Below are 26397 nucleotides of genomic sequence, written 5' to 3'. Positions count from 1 at the left end.
TGTGTACGAGGTTAAGCTGGCCTCTGAACACGCAGTGGATGGCGGCCTGTCCTTTCTTTTCACTGAGGGTGTTTGTCTAAGATTGGAATTCTTTCTCCCTGAGAAGTTGAGGGGAAATGGCCTGTGAACCTGGATTGCTTTTCATTGTGGAAACATGACTATTGATTCGTGAGCTGTGGGTTTTTTTTTCAGGGAGTTTGTCTATTTCACTTACGGTTCCAAAGGTACTGTCATAAGGTATTCCTAAGACTCCTTCTTTTTTATGGCTGAGTAATGTTCCATTTTATATTTACACCTCAGCTTCTTTGTCCACTCATCTGTCGATGACACTCAGGTTGTTTCCGTGTCCGGGCTGTTGTGGATAATGCTGCAGTGAATGTAGGGGTGCAGGTATCTCTTTGAGAGTGTGATTTCATAGACTCTGAATACCTACACAGAAGTGGAATTGCTGGATTGTACGGTAGTTCCAGTTTTAATTTTTTGAGGAACCTCTACAGTGTTTTCCAGAGTGGCTGCAATGATTTACATTCCCACCAACAATGTCCTAAGGTTCCCTTTTCTCCACATCCTCGCCAGCATTTGTTATTTGTCGGTTTTTGGATGACGGCCATTCTGACAGGTGTGAGGTGATGTCTCATTGTGGTTTTGATTTGCATTTCCCTGATTAGTGATGTTGAGCATCTTTTCATGTGCCTGTTGGCCATCTGTGTGTCTTCTTTGGGAAAACATCTCTTCAGTTCCCCTGCCTATTTTTTTTTTTTTTTTTTTTTTTTTTTTGCGGTACGCGGGCCTCTTACTGTTGTGGCCTCTCCCGTTGCGGAGCACACGCTCCGGACGCGCAGGCTCAGCGGCCATGGCTCACGGGCCCAGCCGCTCCGCGGCATGTGGGATCCTCCCAGACAGGGGCACGAACCTGTGTCCCCTGCATCGGCAGACGGACTCTCAACCACTGTGCCACCAGGGAAGCCCTCCCCTGCCTACTTTTTAATTCAGATTATTTGGGGGTGTTTGCTACTAAGTTTTATGAGTTATTTATATATTTTGGATATTAACCCCTTATCTGTACGTGGTTTGGAAACATTTTCTCCCACTCCGAAGGTTGCCCTTTCATTTTGTTGATTGTTCCCTTGCTGTGCAGGTTTTGTTTGATGTCGCACATATGTTGATTTTTGCTTTCATTGCCCTGCTTTTGGTTTTTTGATCCTGTCTGTTGTATGCCCTGCTCATCCCACTAAACTGAATCTTTCCCTTCTTTCTTCTTGAATATATTCCCCAAGTTTCAATATGTATTATTTTTATTATTGTCCAGCTCAAGACACTTTAAATTTCTATTATAATTTTTTTTTTTTTTACCCATGAACTAACTAGAAGTATGTTTCATTGCTTTTTTTGTTTGTTTTCTTGGTTGTGCTGGCTCCTTAGTTGCTGCATATGGGCTCCTTAGTTGAGGCTCGAGAGCTCCTTAGTTGCGGCATGGCAGACTCCTTAGTTGTGGCATGCAAACTCTTAGTTGTGGCGTGCATGTGGGATCTAGTTCCCTGACCAGAGATCGAACCCAGGCCCCCTGCATTGGGGGTGAGGAGTCTTAACCACTGCACCACCAGGGAAGTCCCTAGAAGTGTGTTTTTAATTTCCAAGCTGTGACATTTTTGGTTATCTTTCTGGTATGGTCTGTTAATCTCATTGTGATCAGAGACCATGCTTGGTATGATGTCAGTCCTTTGACTGGGTTGAAATGTGTTGTTGGGAAGAGATCTAACTTTTCCCCTCTGAAAGTAATGTCTCTTTTTCTCTGGATACCTTTAGACTCTTCTCTTTGTCTTTGGTGTTCTGCAGTTTCACTGTGAGGAGCCTAGTTACAGATTTCTTTTTATTTGTCTTGCTTGGGATTTATTGGGCTTTTGAATCTGTGGATCGGTGTCTTCAATCTGCTCTGGAATTTTTTCGGTCATTACCTCTTTCGGATATTGTCTCCTTCCTCTGTCTTCCCTCTGTTCTCTTCTTGGGACTCTGAATGTATATTGAGTCCCCATATCTTCCATGTATTTTACCTTTCGTACATACTTTTCATCCCTTTTCTTCTGTGTTGTCTAATCCTGGTAACTGCTTCTGCTGTCTTTTTCACTTTTCTAGTTCTCTCTTCATCTGTATCCAACGTACTATGAAATCCATCCACTATTTCTATTTCGATTGTTATGTTTTCAGCCCTAGAAGTTATAGTTTGGTTCTTTTTCAGATCTGCTGTTTCCCTTTGTATGCCTTCCCATTGCCTGAAGACATTTCTGATTTTGTTTTTTCTGTCTCTGAGTACCGTGCTCCTGGCTGTGTTATGGTCTGTATCTAAACTTCAGCACTGTCTCTGGTCCTGGTCTGGTTTGTCTGCCTTGCTTACTTGCAGGCTAACTTTGCACCTGCCAACCGTGAGAAATCATCTGATGAAGCTGCCTGCCTCCAGAAAGGAATTTATATATTTATTTATTTTTGGCTGCGTTGGGTCTTCGTTGTTGCGCGCAGACTTTCTCTAGTTGCAGCAGGCCGGGGCTACTCTTCATTGCAGTGCGTGGGCTTCTTGTGGTGGCTTCTCTTGTTGCAGAGCATGGGGCTCTAGGTGCACGGGCTTCAGTAGTTGTGGTGCGCGGGCTGCAGTAGTTGTGGCACACAGGCTCTAGAGCGCAGGCTCAGTAGTTGTGGCACATGGGCTCAGTAGTTGTGGTGCGCAGACTCAGTAGTTGTGGCACACGGGCTTAGTTGCTCTGCAGCATGTGGGATCTTCCCGGATCAGGGCTTGAACCCGCGTCCCCTGCATCGGCAGGCGGATTCTTAACCACTGCGCCACCAGGGACATCCCCACTGACAGGTTTTGATTCAGCCCCTCTGGAGGCACCACGTGCACAGAAGGGAGAAGCAGGAGGGGTGGGACCACCCAGGCCAGTGGCGCAGGTGCATCAGGGCCCTGGGAGCCAGGGCCACGGGCTGCACTGGCGGTGGGGGCGGGGGGTTGGCACTGCACCCGAGACACAGGAGCCCACCTCAGAGGCCTGGCTGGGCAGGAAGGAACCAGCCCCCCTCAGGCTGCTGATTAAAACCCAGAGGGTGAGTTCTAGACTCAGGAGCTCTGAGGAAGGTCCCAGCGACGCAGACCGCTGGGGGGTGCTGGGCTCTGAGGGGCCTGGAAGACTGGACTGCGTCCACCGCCCTGCAGTTGGGGACCTGGCCCTGAGCTGAAGCCAAGCGAGTGGGCTGGAGGGACCCCTGACCCAGGCACAGGGGCCTCCAGGCTCACCTGCACACCTGCCCTGGGCACCAGTCAGGGAGCTCTGGGAGCGTTGCCCCGTGGGAACACGAGGTGGGGACATCCAGGCCCCGGCTGCCAGGGCCTCCCGCAAGGCTGGTGGTGGTTGGTTGAGGCAGGGCCCCGCCCACCCAGGACCAGGACCAGAGCCTCGAGGGCCGGGGAGGGAGGTGGGCAGGAGGCCCACAGAGCCAGGCATGATGGGAGGGCTGTGGCGGGGGCAGCTCACCGTCCAGCAGCCCTGGCACACCTTCCTTGGACTTCAGGGGCCACGTCATGGCCGTGGTGGGCCAGGCCTGGTGCCAGAGCAGCCTTTGGCGGCCTCAGGCTGGCCTTAGCTGCGTGCTTCCCAGGACAGGGCGTGCCCGCCTGGGGAGGGTCCATCCCACCCGACAGGTCTCGGCCGGCCCGAGGCTGGAGCAGTTGAGTGCCCGGAGCCCGCGGGACAGGTGGGGCCTTCCCTGCTGATCGTGCGGAGGGCCAGGAGTGCGGACAGGAGGGCAGCGGCAGGTTCTTTCCGTGGGGCCTCGGCCGGCAGCCCTGCTGGGGAGATAGGTTCCACCAGGCCCCCTCCCGGGTATATGCGTTGCAAGGCCCCTTCTGTAGCCCCCCAGCTGGCTCCGGGGTCTGTCCCAGCCAGGAGGCCTCACGGTGGCAGGGCTGCCTCTTCTCAGTAGACCTGGCAGTTCCTAATTTCAGACAACACAGGCCAGCGTTTCCAACGTCCTAAAAACTGCCCCCCCAGAGGGAGGGGCACCAACGCCCCCCATGGTCCTCGCTGGGCATCCGCCATTGCAGCGTGGGCCTCCACGTGGACTGACCCCATGCCCTCCTTGGGAGGACAGAGTCAGACACGATGCAGGGTAGGGCCCGCTCACCCCTCAGCCCTGAGCTCCCCCAGCCCGCCCTCCCCAGGCCTGGGTCCCGGTGGAGGCCCCAGTGTCTGGGCAGAGTCAGCAGGGCACGTTTGGGTTGCGTTTCCAGTTGGCAGCGTCTGGCAGGTGGCTGGGCCTGACCCATCTGCACCTTTTCCTTTATGTTTGGGTTTGGATGAACCATCAGCGCAGACTGCGGCCTGAGTGCCTTCTGTCGATGCGATACTGTACCCATAGGATTTTGACAAAGTATCTCATTGGCAAAATGATGCACAGCATTGTAGAAATGTCAGGAAAGCTGGTGTCTGTCTCCATCCGAGCGAGACTTGCTTCTGCAGCAGCTTCGACACCTTTGTCTCTGTCCTGAGCGTCGCCTCCTGCCCTGAGTAACTTGTTCATCCGTCCCTCCCTCCCTGCTGCAGTCTCGTCCAGGCTCCCGAGCGGCCTGTGGGGCACATCCGTGGATCTGGAGCCCTCTGGTCTTGCGTCCCTGCCTCGGCAGGAAGCGGGAGGGAAGGCTGAGGGGCAGCTGGCAGGACCCGGCCTCTGGGCAGCCCCGACCTCTGTGTGCTCGGACAGCATCCTTGTAGCCAGGGTGCTCCCTGTGCTGGCTGTGCGGTCCTGGCTGGGGCAGCCGCGCCCCTCGAGAGCATGGGGTCCTGGCCAGGGTCCGGGGAAGGCCGGGCCCCCACTGGGAGGTGCGGGTGGGCAGGCTCTGTGGTCAGCATCCCCCCCGGACCACCAGGCTGCAAGGACAGCTGGCCCCAGGAGGGAGGAACAGCAGCGGGTGGTGGACAGCGGGTGGTGGACAGCAGGTGAGTGGACAGTGGATGGTGGACAGCGGGTGAGTGGACAGTGGATGGTGGACAGCGGGTGAGTGGACAGCGGGTGCCCTTCCCAGGCCCCCCTGGGCTCTGAACAGAATATGAAGGTGAGGCCAACAGGTGAGCATAGTTTGTGAACACATGAGCAAGACCACCCCTTCCTTGAGAAACTCACGTTCTGGGGGGGCCAGGAAGCAAAGGCACCAGCTGCCTGGAGACAAGGCAGGAAGACCCTGAGAGGTGGGCGTCCAGGAGACCCAAAGGGAGGATGGGCCCAGCAGGTGCAGGCGGAGGGCGCAAGGAGGGCTCTGGGGTGCTGCATGGGGGCGGGGCACCCTCCTTCAGGGCTGGGAGGGCCGCTCTGATGCAGGTGGAATGGAGGCTGCCCGTGGGGTGGGGCGGGGGGGTGGGCAGAGGGGAGGGGGAAGACAGGCAGAGCCACACAAGCCCCGACCCCTGCCCCATCCCGTACTCACTCCGTCCCAGCCCTGCCCAGAGCCCGCCCTCTCTTTCAGACCTGTGTCCCAACGTCATCACCCAGCAGCGCCTGGCCGCCCTGCGGTATCTGTGCTACAAGAGGCTGGTAGAGGTGTGTGGACTGGGGCCCGGGGTGGAGAGGGGCTCCAAGCGAGGCCCGCTGCTGTGCTCCTGGGGCTGCCGCTAGAAAGGCTTGCGCTGGTGTCCACTTTTGCAGAGAAGCGTATCTCGGGAGAGCTGGGCCGAGCATGTGCAGGTGAGTTCAGAGGGTCCCAGTGTGCAAGGACCGCCCCCCCACCGTGGGGCAGGGTCGGAGCGGCCGGGGGTCCAGGATCCTCCTTCACCACTTGTGAACAGAGCTCTCAGGCGCTGGATGAGGAGAGGTTCACCGAGAGGAAATTCTAGACCATCCTCAGGTGCCCTGCTTGCCATGGCGCTGGGCCCCGAGGCCTGGTGAGACTGAAGACCCCGAGAAAGAGGCAGGCGCCCCTTGGGGTGATGTGGGGACACGGAGGGCCGGACTGCGACCCCATGACAGTGTCGTCCTGCAGCCTCTGTCCTCAGGCCAGAGCTGGAGTGGGGGTCATCGCAGGTATAGAGCTATCCCCAGCCCCAGGTGAATCGGCCTGGGAGAAGGGTGGGCTCTTGGGGGTCCCGGGTGCCGTGTGCACAGGAGCTCTGCAGTGGTCAGTGGAATGGGGGGTCCCCTCCCTCCTGAGCGCACGTGCAGGGCCTGGTGCCTGCGTGGCATCCAGTGGAGGGCAGTGCCGAGCCGCCCCCGGAGTGACCGGGCAGGGGTGGTGAGTCACCGGAGAGGAACGCGGACCCCCAGGCAAGGCCCGGAAGGCCGGTCCCTCCTGGGTGCCAAGGCCGAGCCGTCCGGAAGGGCAGCGGACATCCTGAAGAATGTGAGGGGCTTCCACGTATTGTCCACGTGGGAACCCGCGGCCTGCGGGAAACGGACGGCCTGAGGCTGCTGGGGACAGAGCCGTGTGGGGAGGTGGCCCCGCCTGCCGGCCAGCAGGGACTCCTCAGGAGGGTGGGGCCCACAGCGACCTGTGACCTCGCAGACACGGACACCCCACCCCCGTCGGGACCCTGTGGGCCACGTGGGCCTCTTGCGCCCACACCGGGCCTTGCCTCCCTGAGGGCACAGTGGGTGCAGGGTTGTTCCGTGGCCTCACCCTCCCCGGCACCGCGGCCGCCCAGGGGCAGGGGTGAGGAGGTGCAGAGGGGAGATGCTGGTGGTGAGGGCCGGGGCAGACCGTGCTCAGGGAGGCGGTGCGGGTCCCAGGCCCGGGAGCAGGCCGTTGAGCAGAGCCACGGCGTTGGGCGGGGGCTCGTGCGTGCGGAGAAAGGCCGAGGCGGAGTGGGTAGCAAGACGGGCCGTGGGCTCAGGATGGCGACCCTTCCCTCTGACACGTCCAGGCCCCTCAGCACCTTGGCTCAAGCCAGCTTGGTCACCATGGAGCCTCGGTCATGGGAACTGCTGGTCTTCAGAGGACAGCCACCTGCTTATGAAGGGCTCAGGGCGGGGCTGAGGGGGGGAGGTCAGGACGAGGTCTGAGTCGGGGTCAGGGCCGGGTCCGAGGGGTGGAGAGATCAGGGCTGGGTCTGGCGGGGCGGGGGGGTGGCCGAGGGGGGGATGCAGGGCCAGTCTGAGGGGGGAGGTCAGGACGAAGGTCTGAGTCGGGGTCAGGGCCAGGTCTTAGGGGGAAGTTCAGGGCCGGGTCTGGCGGGGGTTGGGGTCTGAGGGGGGGATGCAGGGCCAGTCTGAGGGGCAGACCTGGGTCTGGGGGCTGCCTGGATGGGCCCGACCCCTTGGGGCAGACCAGGCGAGCAGCCCAAATCCCGTCCCCCAGGGCCTGGTAGGGCAGGACCAGTGGCTACAGGAGCAGCTGCTGCAGCTGCTGACATCTCACGACAACACGGCCCTGGTCGCCCAGTGTGCCCTGGACCTCTTGCTGCCCGAGGAGCGACTCCCGGCCTCGGTGGCCGCAGAGCTCCGCCAACTCAGGATCCAGGAGAGGTGAGCGTCCCCAGGCTCAGAGGCCCACAAGGAGGACGCCCTTGGGCCCCCGCCCTCGAAAGTGGCCATAAGTCATACGTGCTGGTGGTTTGGGAATTAGAAGCGCGGGAGAGCCGAGCAGGGGCGCAGGCAGAATGCAGACACACAGCAGGAGGCAGGCGGATCAGCCCCTTGGGTGCTAGCGAGACCCCATGGCCAGATCCCTCAGCCGGCCAGATACTCCCAGGGGCCTGAGGACCCGGCCGCCTGCAGTCTGCGAGGGTAGAGGCGTGGGGAACAGACCGCGTAGACCCCAGCCCACGCGCGGGCCCTGAGCACTCCGCTGCCCCAGGGTCCAGGCCGGGCTGTGCTGTGGGGTGCCCTGGTGGGGGTGGTGCTGCAGCTCTGCTCCTCCCCAGGACGGCTGAGGCCCCTCTGGAGGACGGGAAGGACGATTACTACCAGCTGCCCATCCCCAGGGAGCACCTCCACTTCCTGGCCTCGTGGGAGGACCTGGCCAGGCACCAGGAGGAGCTCCTGCAGGTGGGTGCCTGACTCCCGCAGGCAGCCGGCTTCGGGGGCTGCTCACCAAGGCCCCCTGGGGCTCTGTTCACACCGGGCGCTCTGGCTTAAGGACTCCGGGCCTGAGTCCTGAGCCCGGTGTGGACCTGAGCATCGGTGTGGCGCTCGACTCCTTGTGTGGGCACTCGCAGGGCCGGTCCAGCTCTCCCCACAGAGGCCGCCTCCCCTGGACATCAGCCCTCAGGCGGCCAGGCAGGTGGGTGTGTCCTCCTCCCGGTCTTTGGCTGTGCCGTTCACGCCAGCCCCTCTGTCTGCAGCCCGGCCAGGTGGTCGGCATGGACCTGGAGTGGAGGCCCTCGTTCGGAGCCGGGGGCCGGCCCCGGGCGTCGCTCATGCAGGTGGCCGTGGAGGGCCGCGTGTTCCTGCTGGACCTGCCCCAGCTCTCAAGTCCAGCAGGAGGGCAGGCGCCCCAGGCCTTCTTCCGGCTGGTGTCCCGGCTGCTCGCGGACCCCTCCATCACCAAGCTGGGTGAGCGCAGCCCCCGGCCCTGCGCCGCAGCCCTGCCTGCCCAGGGGAGGGTGTCAGAGTGAGGCCAGGGCCCCTTCCTTGGGTGCCCATCACAGCGACGGCCCCCGCCCACAGGTTATGGGTTGGCGGGGGACCTGCGGAGCTTGGGTGCCTCCTGCCCGGCCCTGGCCCAGGCCGAGAAGCAGCTGCGGGGCAGCGTGGACCTGCTGCAGGTGCACAGGCAGGTCAGCGCTGGGGGGATGCTGGGGGTGGGGGGCTCCCTGCTGTGCTGAGCCGCCTGCACAGCGATACCGGGGCAGGGGTCTCACCTCAGGCTGGCGGGCTGTCTGTGGGCCGGGACTCGGCCTCGGGCTCTCTATGCCTTCTGGGCTGGCCCCGGCCCTGCTCCCTGGCCAAGGTCACCAGGGACCCGGGACACAGGGTCCCCCAGGGAGGCCGTGTCACCACACGTCCCCACGCTTCCCCAGAACCAGCCCGGCTCTGCCTACCACCCCCCACCCCAGGAGCTCTCAGCACACACCCTTGGGGCTTAAGGCGTTGGCCCCAGAGCTGACCAGTGGGCGGGTAACCACGGCCCCGAGACCTTGACACAGCCTGCCTTGGCCACCAGCGCTCTTCTCCTGCGGCCCTGTCCTCCATGGAGGACACAGGGCCTGCCCCAGGGCTCCTCGTGGGGCAGCCAAGGCACGTGTGGTGGCCGTCCTCCCTCTGCGGCGGGCCCCTCACCCACAAGGGGTGCTGTCTTGCAGATGCGGGCAGCAGACAGGCCAGCCCCAGGTGTGGATGGGGCCGCAGGGCCGCGGGGCCTCAGCCTCCTGGTGCAGCAGGTGCTGGGCAAGCCCCTGGACAAGGTGCAGCAGCTTTCCAACTGGGACCGGCGGCCGCTGTGCGAGGGGCAGCTGGTCTACGCAGGTGGGCGCCCCCCGCACCCCTGCCCCGCACCCCCGATTGTCCCCACGCTGGAGGCTGAGGCTGACCTTGCCTGTCCCAGCCGCTGATGCCTACTGCCTGCTGGAGGTGTACTGGGCTGTGTGCAGAGAGCCTGCGCGCTTCCACCTGTCGGGGGACCTGGCCAGGAGCCTGAGGCTGGGACGCGGTGAGAGAGCAGGGCCTGGGGAGCTGCCGCCCCTTCAGAAGGCCTCGACCTCACCCCAGCAGGTAGGCGAAGCCCGCCAGGACTCCTTTATCACAGTTCCTACGGGGAGATCCCTGTCCTTAGAACTGGGACCTTACAGGGTTGGAGACCGGTGTGGGTGTGGGGTGTCGGGGAGAGCCGTCCAGAGGGCTTGTGTCCCGCACGCTGGACCCTCTGCCGGGAAGGAAGGAGAGCAAAGCCGCGGGTTAGCTTCCTAAAGGAGGAGGGGTCTCAACGGTCTCCTGACACCAGGTCTGGCATGCCCCCTGCCAAGGTCTAGGGCAGCCTCTGGCCGTGTCCCCGTGTGCCCCAGGGACCCAGGCCCTGCTCCAGCGTGCACACGACCACCCCCCCAGGAGAGGTGTGCCGGCTCCCCTTGGGGCCCAGCTTCTCTGCTGTTTTCTGCACTGAGTACATGTTGCTCAGGACGAGCTGACCTCACGGCCGTTGGGACCCTCGCTCCCCACTGGGTCCAGGGTGGGCCAGACGGGCCACGGCTGCTGAGCGGGGCTGTGTTGCAGGTGCCCGCGGGTGAGGACGCGGCCCCCGAGGTCCCGGCCAGGGCCTTCCGCGTGGTGTGTGACAGCATGCTGCAGGGGCTGGCGCGGAGACTCCGCTGTCTGGGCATCGACGTGCTGGTGCTGGCCACGGGCGAGGACCACCGCAGGGCCGCCGAGGTGAGCAGGCCTCCCGCGTCCGCTGGCAGAGGGGGCAGTGTCTGGGGTGGCCGCAGGGCCCCAGCTGCATGGACCCCCGCGCCACTAAGGCAGAGGGCAGGGCCCCCTGGATGCCGGGGTGGAGACATTTATGGCTCCGGCACCTGTGGTCTGCAGGCCTGGAGCCCTTGAGGATCCTTTGGGGGGTGGCCTGACACAGGCAGACTCAGGGTAGTCCTGGCCCCCTCGCTGTCTTTTGGCCCCTGGAAACGCTGTGTGCCCGTGAGGCCCTCCCCTCCTCCGAGAAGCAGGTGCTCACAACACCGCTGGAGGCACGAACCCCCCAGGGCCCTGCAGAAACCCCAGCAGGGCTGTCAGAATGCAGGGGTTAGAACATGGCTGCTAAGCGTTTTCTACCAGGTTTCCTGAGATGTGATTTACGCACCGCACGTTTACAGTGTACAATTGTACGTTCCCAGAGTTGTGCAGCCATCGCCACAGTCGATCTTAAACCACTTTCTTCACCCGTGAAGTTGTCCCCCGCGCCCCCTCCCCAGCGCCTGGCAGCCTGGCTTCGGTCTCCGGGGAGCCGCCTGTTGCGGACACTGCATGTCAGTGGACTCGCGCACGCGGGCTTTCGGGCCTGGCTGCTTTCACAAGCGTGATGTTTTCCGGGCTCAGCTATGTTGTAGCGTCTGTCAGCGCTTCACTCCTTTTTACCACCAAATAACGTTCCATCGGGTGGACTGCAGCGGATCCACCCACCCGGCCGCTGACAGACGCTCGGGCTGTTTCCACTCTCGTCTGCTGTGACTCGTGCAGCCGTGAAAGAACGTAGAGGAGGCCGGGTCACAACGTGGGCTTTTAATATGTGGTTTCTTTTATGAATTTGAACACATTCTTCTGGAAGGGGTCCCCAGGCTCACCAGGTGGGTGGCCGGAGTACAGAGCTAGCCAAGGACCCTGGGACTGCAGAGCTGTGGGGCGTCGTCAGCAGTGGCCCTTCCCTCCACACTCCGCACCGCCAGCCGGGTCCTCCCAGCAGCCCCCACCCCCAGTAATGAGGAAGCTGGGGCCGGAAGAGCAGAGGGGATCTGCCCGGGGCTGCAGGGGGAAGCCGGGAGCCTCCCGTGCCGGCCCCACGTCTGTGCGAGGATGTCCACTCTCCCCAGCCCTGGCCCCTCACAGCCGTCTCTTCCGGTCGCTTGGTCCTGGTGCCCAGGGGAGGAGGATGTGGTCGTGCCTAGGGTGGCTCTGGATGCCGTCCTTGTCGGAAACCCCTCTGTCCCCAACCAGGGTTGTTTCTAGCTTATGGGGGCAAGACTAGGACGGCCAGCCTGGCATCTCGAGGACCGCAGACCAGGCATCAGTGGTCACGGGACCCAGGGAGGAGGGGCCTTCCCAACTGGCCCCGAGAGTACCCCGGTCTCAGCAGACGGAAGGCAGGGTTTGGCCCCTAGTCTGCACCCGCACTCCCACGTTACCCTCTGAAGTTTTACATGATGCGGCCCAAGGGAGTTGCAGGTGTGATTTACTTGTCAGCTGACCTCAAAGGGGCCGCCCCGGAGGGAGGACCTTGGATTATATGGGTGGAGCTAGTGTCATCACGTGAGCCCTTGACAGCAGAAACGGAAGGCAATCATCAGACTCAAAGCACAGGAAGGATTCGGTGTGGGCCGCAGGGCGAGGAGATGGACCTCCATCCAGCAGCCCCCGGGACTGGATCCTGCGGCACCGAAGGAGCCTGGAAGTGGGTTCGTCACCAGAGCCGGGCCGTCGGCACCGGAGCACCGGGGGTCCTGTGCGTGAGCCCCTGGGGCCCGCCCGCTCCCACCCCACAGAGCTGAGTGTGAGTTCATGCTCAAGTGGCTGTGGCCACGTTAGAAAATCAGTATATCTGGGAGCCAGGGGTGCAGCGCTGCTGTGATGATGCCTCAGACGCGGGAGATGGAGCAGCCGGAGAGGCTGGGGAAGTGCTGGGGTCGCGACGGCCCAGACGGAGCAGAGGGGGCAGCAGAGCAGGGGCGGACTGGAGCCGGGGGTTCAGACCTCGGCGCCTGGAACATCGCAGCCCGTGAGGCCACGGGCCCAGGGCCCTCCCAAGGGGTGTGAGAGGGGGACCGAGGTGCTTATTCCTGAGGTTGGAGCTGCAGCTCGAGCCCCTGCGTTACAGATGGACTTTACCCACGTCTCCCGTGAGGCTTTTAACTTGTCCCCTCAACCTTGTGGTCGGAGGTCCCAGGGCCTCGTCCTCAGTGCCCACCCTGCGGGGTGGGACGGTTTACTGCCACCCGCGAGCGGTGCTGGGGGCAGAATTCTGGGCCGGGGGCGACTGCGCACTTCTCACACCTGTGATGGTCTTGGGTGCGGCCGGAGCCCTGAGGGCATCTTCCGGAGAGGACGTCTCTAGCCGTGGGAGGTGCTGTGTCCCTTTGGCCGTTTACATTTTCTCTTCCATGGATCTTTCCCAATCACGCGTTTCCCGTCCAGACCCCCTGAGTGGATGAACTGGCTGTTCGGTATAGAAGGGCTGTACTGTGGGTTTTGACTCCTATGATGAGCGCTGTTAACACTCAAACATTTTTTAAAGAAAGGCAGCACTGCTGGTGAGGGAAGGGAGGAGGGTCCTGCCACGCGGGGCAGAGGCCCGGGCGCTGTATCCACGCTTGCGGGCAGTAGACCTTTCAAGGATGAGCCGGGGCGCCAGCCAAGCCGCACTGAGGTGCACCCTGGGCCTCCTGCTGCTTGGGCTCAAGTGTGAGAGGACGGAGTCCGCTGAGCGAAGAGCCGTCGGCAAAGAAGAGCTGGGGCGCGATGTCTGGGGAGGTTCTCAGCCCGTCTGGATGGAGGAAGATGCCAGCATTCGGTGGTGGCTTCCCCGGGCGTGGCCTGAGCAAAGCTGGGGGGCACATGGCCAGGCCGGGCAGCCACCCTGGCAGGAGCCAGACTGAGGAGCAAGTGCACGCACGGACAGTGGCGCAGAGTCTGCCCCGACGGAGCCCCCGCCACCACCTTCGTCCGTGGCTGGCTCCTTGCAGTAGGTCTCTGTGTGCCTCCAGGCGGTCCTGCTGCTCTGGGGACCCCGACGGATAGACGTGGGGAGATAAGCGCATCCAGAAGAGTCTCCAGGAAGTGATTTCTGAGCGGTTCTGGGGTCTCTGGGTCTGATCTGCTAATCTGGTAGACTTAGGGCACTGAGGACCGGTCTGCAGAGGTAAAGAGGCCACTGGTGGGCCATGCTGTGATGTGGCCAAGCTCCTCGGAACATGGCTGGGGTTCCCCGTGGAGGCCCTGCAGAAGGAGAGCCCAAGGGGCTGGCCAGTGGCCGGGAGGGCCCAGGAGGAAGCCCCTCAGTCCTGGGGCGGCGGTGCTGAGGCAGCTCAGAACCACACTCGGGGCTCCATCCCGTGAGCCGCTGGGTGACAACACACAGGTTACACTCGCGGTCGCTGCTTCACCGTCCATTCTGCCAGTCTCGTCGGCAGGAAGTCACATCTCGCTGCACTTTCGCTCGCCTTCCTCCAAATATCAGTGAAGCTGAGCATCCTTCCACACGCTCGTTCGCTGCTTGTGCCCCTGTCCTGTGGGGTGCCCCGGGCAGAAAGTAGCAGGCCTGACCCTGGGCTGGGAAGGCCCGCTGGCACAGATGGTCCTGCCGGTAAACAGCTGATGGAAAACTTGCCCCGAATGGTGGGAGGGGCTCATTGTGCCCCAGCTGTCCAGACAGTGTGGTCTGCCTAGACGCCTGCTTCCCTTCCGGGTTGCAGAGGGTGCCTGGGTGACTGAACCGCGGCGCACACCATGGGTGCTGAGTCACTAATGCATCTGCCCAGTGACGCGTGTTGCGGTGGCCGGCGCAGGGAGGACTCAGCACAGGCCGACTCCACCAGGCAGGCTCCGGGGCTTGAGTGGTTTCCTCTGTGCTTTGCCCAGGTGCTTTCCGTAAGCTGGTTCTGCTTTCTGTCCTTCCCTGATGGTGTGCTGAGTCCTTCCAGCGAATCCCCGGACCTGGGGATGGTGTGGGGACCCTGCTGCCGCTCCGTCCTCCTCCCTCTGGCCTCAGTTCATCTTGGCATCTGCAGGGGGAGCCCCACCTCGCTCTCCCTCCGCCTCCACCTTCCCGTGGTGGTCTGGAAACAGCCCCTCCGTGGGCTTTGCTTGGATCTCGTTGACACTGTGAGCCAGGGTGGGGACAGTGACGTGTCATCACATCGAGTCCTCTGTGCGTGAGTGTTGGTCTCGCTCTTCTGCGAGGGTCCCACGCACGTTTTGTAAGCTCTCCACGAAGCCCTGCCACGTCTGTGAGGTTTCACCCCAGGAACCTTCTGCTTTGTTGCCACGACGCGCGGTGCTGCTCGCTTTTCTGCGGCTACACAGAACTGTGGTGGGCCTTTAGTTCTTAGCTGGCCGAGCGTTGATCTTACATCTGGACACCTTGCAAAAGTCTCCTAAATTCCACTGAATCGACTCAGTTCTTGGGGTTCTCTTTGTGGACATATCTTCTGCAAACAGGTTGGTTTCATTCCTTCCTCTCCAGTCTGTATGGGTCTTCTTTCTTTCCCTTATCCTGTCCCAGTGGTCGAGGCCTCCAAGGTGGGGTTGACTAGGTGGTGACCGTGGCCGTCTGTCTCAGTTCTGACTTGACAGGGAATGTTTCTCCGTGAACCACGGTGGTTGCCAGGCCCCCACACCAGGCTGGGGAGGCTCCCCGGGTGCCATATCCGCTGCACGTTTCATCATGAAAGAAGCTGAATCCTACCTGATGCTTTCTCTGCAGCCATTGAGAGCATCCCTGTGACCTGTGCACGTGACAAACCTTTTCAGTCTGGACCCAGCCTAGCCAGCATGTCACGTGGCTGGGTCTGCCTCCAGGACCGTGTCTGACACAGAACTTCTCTTCCTCACCATCTTCTCTTCCACCTCATAAACAAGCTGGGAGTTTTTCCTCCTCTCTGCTTTCTGCTGCTTTGAGTAACATTTAGATTATCCTCTCAAACATTGGCCGACTTCCTGCAAGGCCTCCTCAGCCTGGTGTTTCAGGGGGTAGGCGTTTCCAGGAGTCTCTGATTCTTTCTTATTTAGTAGTTTTAGGACTACTTAGTTGTCTGCATCTTCTTGAGTCACTTGGTAGTCCGTACCTCTTTCTGGATGTGCCCATTTCACAGAGTGTTTCACGTACGTGGTGGTGTCCGGCTCCGCTGTGAAAGCTCCGCGGTACCTGCAGGTGGTCAGCTTCATTCTGATTGCTGCTCACTCGTGCTCCCCCTCTTTCCTGATCGCACAGAGGTTTGTCAATTTACTAAGTCTTTTCAAATAACTAGTATTTGGCTTTGTTGATCCTTTCTATTTCATTCTTGTGTTTTTTGTCTCATTAATTTCTCTTCTTATCTTTACAGTTTCCTTCCTTTTGTTTGCTTGGGGTTATTTCCAAGTGGAGTGTTTAGCTCTTTAATTTTCAGCCTTTAAAATTTTATGATGTAAACATTCAAGGCAATAAATTTTTCTTGAAGTACGTTTTCGCTGCATTCCATCCGTTTTGATATGTAGTATTTTCATTACTTTTTCGTTCTAATAATTTTTGGGCGTCTGTTATAATTACTTACTTGACTTGAGTTCTCTGAAAGGCTGTTTTTCAGTTTCAGAAAGCTTGGGGTTTGGGAGCTTATTAGTTATCTTTTAAAAATCAATTTCTCACCTATCTGAATTGTAGCCTGTATACTGCTGATTTAGATATCTGTGAAGACTTGCTTCGTAGTCAAGCAGATGATCCTTTTTACAAATGTTCCATGTGGCTTTAAAAGGCCACAGTCTCCTCCAGCCATGTTCATTTCCCTCTCTTGCTCTCACACACTCAGTAGGTCAAGCTTACTTAATGTTTGCTCAAGTCTTGCGTATCTTGTTTGGTTGTTTTTCTGCCTGCTTCTATCGAAGACCTCGACAGTGGGTTCACCAAGTTCTCCTTGTAGTCATGTCAGTATCTGCTTAATATGTTTTAAAGTTGTTATTAGGTGCACGTGCATACAACTTTTAGAATTCTTGTATCTTCCTCTTGAGTGAAATCTTTTACAATTATGAGGTGAACCTCTTTGGCTCTAGTACTGCTCTTTGCAGTAAAGTCTATTTGAACTAATATTAATACCATTTCTCCAGCGTTCTTTGGTTAGTATTTGTATATCCTTTTCTCACCCTTTTGCTTTCAACCTTTCTTTGCTCTTATTAGGTGTATTACTGTACTTATAAACTGCTTCTAAATGGACTTTTAAAACTCTAGTCTGACAGTCTTTGCTCTTCAACCAATTTAATCCAAACCAAGTTTAATCCATTTACATTTATTGTAATTACTGATATAATTTGTGTTTAGTTGTACTATATAACTTGTGCTTTCTATTTCTCCTATTTCTTCTGATCTTTTTTCCCTTTATTTCTTATATTTTTTTGTCTTTTTCATCCTTGTTTCTATTTTTTTCCTCTATTAGTTTGAAAGTCATAAATTCTATTTCTGTTCTTTTAGTGATTGGCCTAGAAATTTTAACATTTATTTCTGAGTTGACAATGTCTAAAGTTAAAATTAATCCAGGGATTTTAGGTCAATTTAGCTTTCTTGCCTGCTTTCCGTTTTACTTGCTATTATTTTCCAGTATTTTTAACACATTGTGGTTTTTCTTAGTTCTAAAAATTAGACATCATTAAATCTGTTTTATGTATTCTGTCCCTTTTCAAGTTTATGATGTATGGACATGCACATGCACTCCAAGAAAAAGCAGGCTCTTTTTCACTAAAAGAACTTCCTTTGCTATGACCTTTCATTGGGGCCATTTTTCCCTGAAAACTCTGTTTCCTCTGTCTTCTGAAAAAGAATGTTGCAGGGTTTATAGCTATAGCTTGACAGAACTCCGATAAGAGTCCACTGTCTCTTGCACCTGTCATTGCTGTTGGGACGTCTGCCTTCCGTTCTTGTCGCTCCTGGTTTTACTCTCGGCTGCCCTTTTGTTTGGGTCTTTCCTCATATTTACTTCAGTTGTGTGTGTTTGTTTTTAATTTTGCTTTTTTATTAATCACATAGATATATATTTGTTACCACTACGAAGTAACCACTTATTGCTTTTTTTTAATTGTGGTAAAATATATATAACATAAAATTGATCATTTTAACCATATTTAAGTGTACAGTTCAGTGGCATTAAGTGCATTCACAATGTGTGCAACCGTCACCACTGTCTATATCCAGAGCTTTTTCATCGTCTCAAACAAAAACTCTATATGCATTAAGCAATCATTCTCCTTTTCCCCCTCCCACAGCCCCTGGTAACTACTGTTTCACTTTCTGTCTCTATGAATTTGACTCCTCTAGGGACCTCATGTAAGTGGAATCACATAATGTTTGTCCTTTTGTGTCTGGCTTATTTCAGTGAGCATAATGTCCTCAAAGTCCATCCATGCTGTAGCACATGTCAGCATTTGCTTCCTTTTTGAAGCTGAATAAATTCCATTGTACATTGTGTGTGTGTGTGTGTGTGTGTGTGTGTGTGTATTTGTTTTTGTCATCTGATGGTGGACACTTGGGTTGTTTCCACCTTTTTGGCTATGGTGAATAGTGCTACTGCTATGTACCTTGATGTACAAGCATCTGTTCAGGTTTCTGCTTTCAGTGCTTTTGGATCTATACCCAGAAGTGGAATTGCTGGATCATATGGTAATTCTGTGTTTAATTTTTTGAGAAACTGCAACACTGTTTCACACAGCAGCCACGCCATTTTACATTCCCACCGGCATCTCATGAGGGCTCCCAATCGCTGTACATCCTCATCAACACTTATTTTCCTTTATAAAAATAAAATAAAAGCGATCCTAATGGGTGTGAAGTGGTGTCTCCTTGTGGTTTGACTCGCGTTTCCCTGATGACATGATGTTGAGCATCTTTACATGTGCATATTGGCCATTTGTGTGTCTTTGGAGAAACGTCTTTTCAGGTCCCTTCCTTGCCCTTTTTTTTTTTTTTTTTTTTGCGGTATGCGGGCCTCTCACTGTTGTGGCCTCTCCCGCTGCGGAGCACAGGCTCCGGACGCGCAGGCTCAGCGGCCATGGCTCATAGGCCCAGCCTCTCCGCGGCACGTGGGATCCTCCCGGACCGGGGCACGAACCCGCGTCCCCTGCATCGGCAGGCGGACTCTCTAGCACTGCGCCACCAGGGAAGCCCACCCATCTGTTTTATGTTACAATTCACACGCAGATATTTCAGAATAACAATGTTGATGTTATTATCACCAACAATAGTATTACTGCCAGGTATTTTTCACTTTGGGTCTGTAGCCCTAGAGATACATGGTCGATTCACTGTGGCTTCGTGTCATCTGGAATGTTTCTGTCTTTGTAGTTCACTTGTTTCATCTTTGGGTTTTTAGAAATTGCTTTTTAAATTTAATTTTGTTTGCAATTCTGTGAAGCGTCTGCACGATTCTGAGACCAAATCTATAACAGGAGGGGATGCCCCGCCTCAGCCTGCGGGAATCTGGTGGCCACTCAGGTGCCAGGCGGAGACAGCTCTGGGGCATGGGGTGGGGGGCGGGGGCTGGCGAAAGGGGGGCAAAAGAAGCCCCAGCCCCAGGAGCTGGCCTGACACCCTCACCTGCCAGTTTTTCCTCCCGCCCAGGTTGCCAGGCAGGAGGGGAGGGTCATCCTGACCTCAGGGCTGCCGTACCACAAGGTGAGGACCCCACAGATGACTCACATCTGAGCCTCGACTTCCTGAGCCGCCCACACCTCAGGGTCTGCTTGTCGTGGGGCCAAGGGGAGGGGGGCTGAGCGGCACCACTGCCCCACCCTGGGCAGAGCGGAGGCTCTCGGCCTGGAGCTGGGAAGGCAGGGCCTGGGTGGGCTCTGGGTTCTGGCCCACCACTCGACGGCTGCATGTGTCCACAGCTCCGGGCCCAGGTTGGGGCTGGGCGCTGCCTCTCGGTGGACTGCTCCCTCAAGGCCCGGCAGCAAGCCACAGCCGTGATCAGGCATTTCAACGTGCGTGTCACCCACTCGGACATCTTCAGCCGCTGCCAGGTGGGTGCTGCGTGCCCCTTGCTGGCCCTGGGCCAGTGTGGAAGCCCCAGGCTCTGACAGGTGAGGCCCGCGAGGCCCTGGCGGTGGCGGGATGGCCTTGGTGTTTCTGCCCATGTGAGCAGTCGCCACTGCCTGGTCTGTGCGTTTTCTCCTCTCCGCCACCCCCAGACGCCCATGCCCACGGCACGGGGGAGCTTGGCGGGGGTGGGGTGGGGGAGGGGCGGTCACTGTAGTCTGTGGCCAAGAGGTGGCAGAGCGTCGGGGCCCGCATGGCCAAGGTGGGCAGCTGAGAGTGAAAGGGCAGCTCAGGGCGAGTGTCCAAGCTCAGGGTTGGGAATGTCCTCCTGGCCCAGGGCTGGCCTCCCACTGGGCTTCTGGAGGGAATACAGGGAACCCACCAAAGTGCATCTGTCTGGGGCAGATCCCATTTTCCGAGGGCAAGGTCCAGAGCCATGGATTGCTGCTGGGTCCACCCTGACGGCTAGAAAGGTCTGGCTGAGGAAATCCCCAGGTCGGGGCAGCCGTACCCAAGGTTAAGATCCGTGAGGAGTGTGGGGACTGGGCGCCAGGGAGGGGGCACCCCTCCCCTCCCCTGCTGGCCTGGGTGCCCTGTCGTGAGCTGTGCAGCTGAGGGGAGGCAATGCGGCCTTTGGGCCCGGCCCTGCCGGGCTGGGGTATGGCTGCCCTCGGCGTTGGGGTCTGCACGGGTGCGGCAGGCAGGGAGGGCCGGGGCCGGTCCCCGTGCAGGGTGCTGGCTCTTCCCAGAATGTTCTGGAGTTCAGGCCATGACGATGTTGCATTGGGAGCGGCTCCCGAAGCCCAGCTGTTTGGTGACAGCTCAGCCTGGCTTCCCCCATCCGGGTACACGTGGAGGCCGGCGGGGCCCCGCACTTCTGCACAGTCCCCCAGGCCGGCGCCCAGCAGGTGGGAGGGAGGGAGGAGGGAGGGAAGCCTCTGTTTTCAGGTCCTTGGACCCCCACCGCCTGGCCTGGGGTGCAGTCTGTGCAGAAGCTGGGCCCCTGCCCTGCCAGGACGGACGGTGGCCAAGCCGGGCAGCGGGAAGTGCCTTCCCTTGGGCTGGAGCTCGGGAGGACGGGACCGGGTCCCTGCTCAAGGCTGCAAGTGTTGTAAAGACCCCAGGACGTCAGGCGAGGCCTGCGGGGGGGCATTTTCCTGAGCTTTTCAGAGCCTCTGCTGGTGTCTTCTTGAGAGAACGGAAATTGGGTAGCCAGGAGGAAAACACCACTCGTGCCGCAGGCCACTGGCTGGGGAGTGCCTGAGCCTTCGGACCTGCGAGGGCCAGGCGCAGAGGGCGGCCGCTGCCCTTCGCAGGAAGAGCACCCAGGGCCCCGCTGCCCTCACCCCACGTGTGCCCTGCCTCTTGGCCCCGCCGCTGCCCTGCCCCGGCGTGGGCCCCGTAGGGGGGCGTGGAGCTGGTGCAAAGGCAAGAGACAGAGCCGCACCCTGGCGGGGCCAGCCAGTGCCCCCAGGAGACAGGAGATAGTCCCGAGGGGGAGCGGGGCCCAGGGAGGCCGCAGCAGGCGGGACAGATTTGCAGCATTCTAACCGCAGGGCGGGGAGGCAGGAGACCTGGAGCAGGTGGTGCACCTGCCCATGTAAGGTGGTGGGGGGGGCGGGGGGGCGCGCAAAGGCGAGGCACAGAAGATCCAGGATACGATTCACGGGCGTGGCTGGATCCTAGGTTTTAGGCTGAGCCCCTGGCTGGCGGCCCGGCAGGTGCTGGGTCTGGGCTCTCGGGAATCTGGTCTGGAGGGCGCGCCGGGGTACACCAAGCTCTTGGGGCGGGGGGAAGGGGCTTACTGCCCAGCTGGGGCCCTGCCCAGCGCTGTCCTTTTGTGGTAGATGTGCACACATTACACACGTGCCCAGCTGGTGAGGAGGACAGAGACAGGGTCCACGGCTCAGGGCCCAGAAGCAGAAGGTGGCCACACCAGTGGCCACACGGGGCTGCCGGGAGTGGGGCGGGGCGCCAGGCAGAGACCTGTGTGTGCGGTCACACGGGTGGCAGGTGGGAGCCCGGGTGTGAGGCTGGGCAGCAGCGCCCAGTGGGCCTTAGTCGGGAAGGGGGTCCCAGGGCCGGGGAGCCTCTGAGGCCCGTGGCTGTCCGGCAGCCTCCAGCGGGGCTCAGCTCCAGAGCGAGGCAGGTTGGGTGTGTCCCAGGGCAGGACCCTCCCTGGGTGGCAGACAGCTGTTTGGGGACATCTGCATCTGTGCACAAGGACCCCAAAAGGCCGGCATGGCAGGGCCAGGCGGGCAGAGAAGGGGGTCCCTGAGAAGCTCGGATTTCTGCATTTGAGCCCAGCCTCGCTCACCACAGAAGCATCCGGGGCAGGGTGGGAGGACCCAGCTGGCTCTGGGTTAGTGGACTGGTTCCCACCGTGGTCTTCAGGCCGTGGAGCTGGTCACGATGAGCAGAGGAGTCTCACTGCTGACTTGCAGCAGTGTCTGCACCCGGGCTGGGCACCTCGGGCCATGCTCCCCCCCGCCTGCCCCCAGAGCCCCTCGGCCACGGTGTTCGCGGCCTCCGCTCAGGAGCTCAGCCTGAGCAGCGGCCGGGAACGGCTGCCCGCCCAGCGCCAGAGCGATGCTGTCCTCGGGGCCGGCCCAGGGGAACCAGTGGCCCTCTCGCAGGTGGACCCCAAGAAGCCCAGAAAAGGGGCTGCACAGATGCCCCGAGGTGATGGCCTGAGGCCCAGTGACCAGGAGCCCCTTGCGGCTGCAGACCCTGCTCTGCACTGAGAGGCCATGGCCGGGCCAGGGCGGCTCCTAAGCCCATCTGGACATCAAAGGGCACTGGCCGCCGGCCAGCAGGGAGCAGCACGCTTAGGACTGACCCAGAGAGCGCCTCCGTGCTGTGCTCAGCCGGCAGGGTCCTGTCCTGCGCCCCCGAGGGCCCGAGCACCCTGGACGCTGGCTCAGAGCCTCTGCTGCCCCTGCCCAGGCCAGAGCTGGTCGCCTCCCTGGAGAGCTCCCGCCGCCAGGCTGAGTTTCCATTTTCTTTTCCTTCCTTCTGCTATTTTGGTGCTGTTCCCAGAGGGAAAACCCACTTGACACACGAAGCGTTCCCAGAGCCTGCCCGGCCACTCTCGGGGCTGCTCGTCAGGGTGCGAGGCCAGGGCAAGTGAGGCTGGAGGGACTGTGTGCCCGGCCACGTGGGGGAGGCCCCTGTCACAGGGAGGTGGCCCGCCCGCCCACCCCGGGGCCCAGTGGGCTAGGGGCAGTGGGTCTCTCGTAGAGGGCAGGGTCCTGGCCCACGAAGTTGGCGACTTGGGCCTGGGACTGTCCACCGGGAACGTCCGCCAAGAGGACATTCCCAGTGCTGTCCACCATGGGAAAGGATCTTATCAAAGAAATTTGAGTTTAAAAAAACCCTAAGCAGGAGCCCAGGCGTGGCCGGGCATAACGTCTATTTTTCTGTTCCTCCGGCCCCCTCTGCTGTGGTGCGGATTGGGCCGTGGCCCCAGTGACGTCAGCCCTTAGAAGTGGGCCCCAGGAGGGGAGAGGCCACTGCAGGATGACAGTCACCCCACCTCAGGGAGCTCTCAGCAGAGCCAGCTCAGGGGTCTCCAGGAAGGGGAGGGTGATGGGCGGGGAGCCTGCAGTTACGGGAGGCTGGGCCTCGGGGACAGGCTCACAGACCCGCCCCGGGAGACCCCAGGTCTGGGCAGGGGCCCTGAGAGGGTGGAGGAGGCCGCCCAGGCTGATCTCTGGCACGGGAACGGGTGTGGGCAGAGGGCTCTTGGGGCCTGGGCATGCGAGGGGAACCCCGGGCCAGTGGCCCCCCAGCGCACACACCCACAACTTGGGGGCCTGCAGTGGTGGGGGCCCCGGAGCCCTCCCAGACCCAGGGGCCAGCCGGGGCGCCCATGCCCAGCCTGTCCCCGAGCACGGAGACCCTCCCTATACCCTGATGGCCAAATGCAGATGCAGGAACAGACAGGAAGAGGCGCAGCGGCCACTGACCCCGCCCCTCCCCGGCCTTTGTGCTACGTGGCCCCCAGCCCCGTTCCCACACTCGGTGCCCCCAGGGTCACACAGGCACAGAGGCTGCAGAAAGAGCGGCCCCTACCCTGCACAGGCAGAGACCCCGGGCGGCTGGCTCCTGTCACAGGCCTCGGGGGTGGCGGGAGCTACCAGACAGGTTTCATCAGGGGTTGGGGCCCAGCACGCCCCAAGACTCAGGATGCCAGCCGGGTGTTGGCCCCGTCGGCAAGCTCAGCGTAGCCCCCCGGAGGTGACAGCAGGGTGGGCCCAGCTGATGGCCCCAGGAGGCCCTCCCCGCCGCCTGCAGGGCCTTCCTCTCGGTCCCACCCCTCCCCTCTGGGTCTCGTCCAGAGCCCAGCCTCTGTTCCTACCAGATGGCTCTTGGGGGAACTGAGGACCTGGATCGCACGGGCCTGGGGACCCCTGCTCCCGGTGGCCCACTTCTTTAGGAAGGATCCTGGGCTGGCGTGACAGCCGTACCCACACCCGCGCACGGACGCAGGGCTGCCTGGTCACCAGCCGTCTGGTAGTCTGCCACCATGCCTGCCCCACGTGGGACTCTCATCCCCCCGCAGGGCTACCAGGGGCCCCCATGCGGTCTGAGATGTGTGCTGAGGCCCTGGGAACAGCCTGGGCCAGGGGACCTGCTGGTCAGCGCCCGGGGAGGTCGGGTGTGCGAGTCCCCAGCCCAGCTCCCGCCAGGCGCCCATCCAGGCACCCGGCTCCTTGCTCCTTTTGTGTCTGTCTGCGGGGAAGGTGCCCCGGGGCCCGGAGGTCAGGGCCACTCCCCTCTGGACCCTGGTCCTCACCGTGTACTTCTAAGAGGTGCTCCCATGTGCAGTCTGGGGGCCCCCCCAGGATGTACCTCCTGGATGTTGACGGATGTTCACTTTTTAAAAGGGCCGAGATGCTTCAAGTCAGAACGCAGAGGACGCAGACTCGCCTGACAGAGGACAGGCGTGTAGCCCAGACAGGTCACAGTGCAGGGTGGGTCGGCGGGCACACTGGTGCACAGACACACAGGATGGAGGGACGAGTCCACAGCCACGGCCAAGACGCTGGCCCCAAGACAGGCTGGTGTGACATGGCCTCAGGGGGAGCTAGTGCAGGCCAGAGAGGACAGGCCTCTTGGAGCTGGAGGGAGGGGCAGAGACCATGTGGGCACCCTCGGCTCTGTACTCTCAGGCCCAAGGTCAGTAAGACACCTTGGGCCGCAAGAGGACACCCAAAACACAAAGTCTGGGGTCTCCCATCCTGCTGCTCTGTGCCCTCCTGGCCCACGTCAGTGCCACTCTCTGAGCCCCAGCCACGGAGCCAGCAGGAGCCACTGGCCAGAGGTGTCAGGCCAGCTCTAAACCCGCCGCTCAGTGGGTTCGAAAGAAAGGGGAGGGAGGGCGGGGCGCAGATGACCTGCCTTCTGAGCGAGGGGCAGGCGATGCCAGCCAGGCCCGTGGGGTGGGTGGGGGAGGGCACCCATCTCAGTCCGAGGGTCCTGTGGCCGGGGCTGGGGCTGGCGGAAGGGCAGAAGGCTTACCCTCCCCCAGATGTCTGACATCACAGCCCACGAGCTAAATCACATGAAATGCGGACTTCAGGGTCCGTAGATAAGGTTTTGTTGGCAGCAGCCCCGCCTGTGTGTTCGTTCACACACTGCCCACAGCTGCTTTCGCAGAAACCAAGCAGCCCTTCCAGGAAAGCCCCCGCCCCCCACCCCGCTGCTGGGGTCGCTGGCAGGGATGACCGGGCCCAGGGGCCAGGCTGGCATCTAGCAGGGAAGGTGGTCTCTTCTTCCTTTTGAGTACTGCCAGCTCCAAAGACAGGGGGCCTGGCCCAGGATAGCGGGCCTAGCTTCTGCAGACCCTCTGTCCCCTGAGCCCCGGATGCAGCAGGCAGGACAGGCTCACCAGCTTTGGGGTCAGGGGCCAGAGGCAGCCAGCCCCTCAGGGCTGCAGATGGAGGAGGCCCCAGGGAGCTGTGGATTGGGTCTGGGGAGGGTCCTCAGGGTGACAGAGTAGGGCCTGCCAGGCAGTGACTACTCCATCTGTGTCCGAACAGGGCAGGGGCCTTTGGGTCGATGGGCAGTGCAGTGGGTGCCCTGTGGGTGGGCAAGCAGCAGGAGCAGGCATATGTCACCCCCACTCCCACCCGGCCACCTGCCCCTCCCCATCCGCACGGGTCAGACCGGCTGGGGTGTGGGGGCACCCCCTTCCCAGCCCCTCCCAGGCAGCCCCACTCTCCGCCCACCCGCCACCCTGAGCGGGGCCACTGTGGGTGGAGCTTTGCTGAGAGCCCATCATCGGGTACATCTGGGACCAGCACAGACCCCGAAGGTCTCCACAGGGATACGGGGTCTCCACAGGGGAGCAGCGTGGCAGGTGGATACCTGGGCAGGTGGAGGTCTAGGTGTGCCCCCAGCCAGCCAGGGGTAGGGCAGGGCCTCGGGAGAAGGAACGGTGCTCTCCTCCTTGGAGCTGGGGGAGTGGCGGGGGAGAGTGCAGTGCGGGGGGGCCCCCGGGAAGTGGGGGGCTGAGCTGGGTAGGGACTGCTTCTTCCTCCCCCCATCTCGTCAGACGCACTGCACCAGGCGCAGGTGGCAGTAGAAGAGGGGGCCCTCTCCTGCTTGGCCTGACTCAGTGGCCCTGGAAGGTGCAGGAAGGGGGAAGGGCCGGGGGACGCCTGCCCTTGGGCTCAGCCCCACGCCCACCCCTCCACACTGCCAGCGCCCTGACTCGTTCCAGCCTGCTGTCCACACCGGTCCCTCCTGACCGCACTGGACCCCACATCACACCCCAGCTCCTGCAGCACCTGAGCACCCACTCTCTCCACCAGGCCTGCCAAGCCCCAGTTTATATGTCACCTCCTCCAGGAAGCTCTCCAGGCCCCCAGCCCAATCCTGGGAATACCACCACCCTTTGGAGAAGTACTTTGGAGCCCCCCTCTCCTTGGGCTGAGAGCACGGGGGCAGGACTGGCCCCTGGCCCCCTGTGCAGGCCTGATGTGAGTGGGTGACAGACTCCAGGCTGC

General features: G+C 60.3%; 1 protein-coding gene across 30 annotated transcripts in view; it reads left to right on the top strand.

The window, feature by feature from the left end:
* Positions 1–26397, top strand: part of EXD3 (exonuclease 3'-5' domain containing 3) — a 76545-nt gene that overhangs the window by 40911 nt on the left and 9237 nt on the right. For 16 of the 30 annotated variants that reach the window (XR_007477992.1, XM_049711199.1, XM_049711198.1 and 13 more), the window contains 11 exons: positions 5507–5580; positions 5686–5724; positions 7331–7497; positions 7896–8019; positions 8316–8526; positions 8641–8750; positions 9276–9438; positions 9518–9684; positions 10183–10338; positions 18968–19021; positions 19237–19368. Coding sequence is in view for 25 of the 30 variants with exons in the window: in XM_049711199.1 (XP_049567156.1) it covers positions 5507–5580; positions 5686–5724; positions 7331–7497; positions 7896–8019; positions 8316–8526; positions 8641–8750; positions 9276–9438; positions 9518–9684; positions 10183–10338; positions 18968–19021; positions 19237–19368 (1397 nt within the window). In the remaining 5 variants the exon portion in view is untranslated. The other 14 variants (XM_049711193.1, XM_033415190.2, XR_004479646.2 and 11 more) reach the window with 13 other exon arrangements.

The sequence above is a fragment of the Orcinus orca genome, chromosome 6 (genome assembly GCF_937001465.1).
Source record: "Orcinus orca chromosome 6, mOrcOrc1.1, whole genome shotgun sequence".
NCBI lineage: Eukaryota > Metazoa > Chordata > Mammalia > Artiodactyla > Delphinidae > Orcinus > Orcinus orca.
Note: the sequence above shows the minus strand (reverse complement) of the source record. Positions and strands in the feature narration are given on the sequence as shown.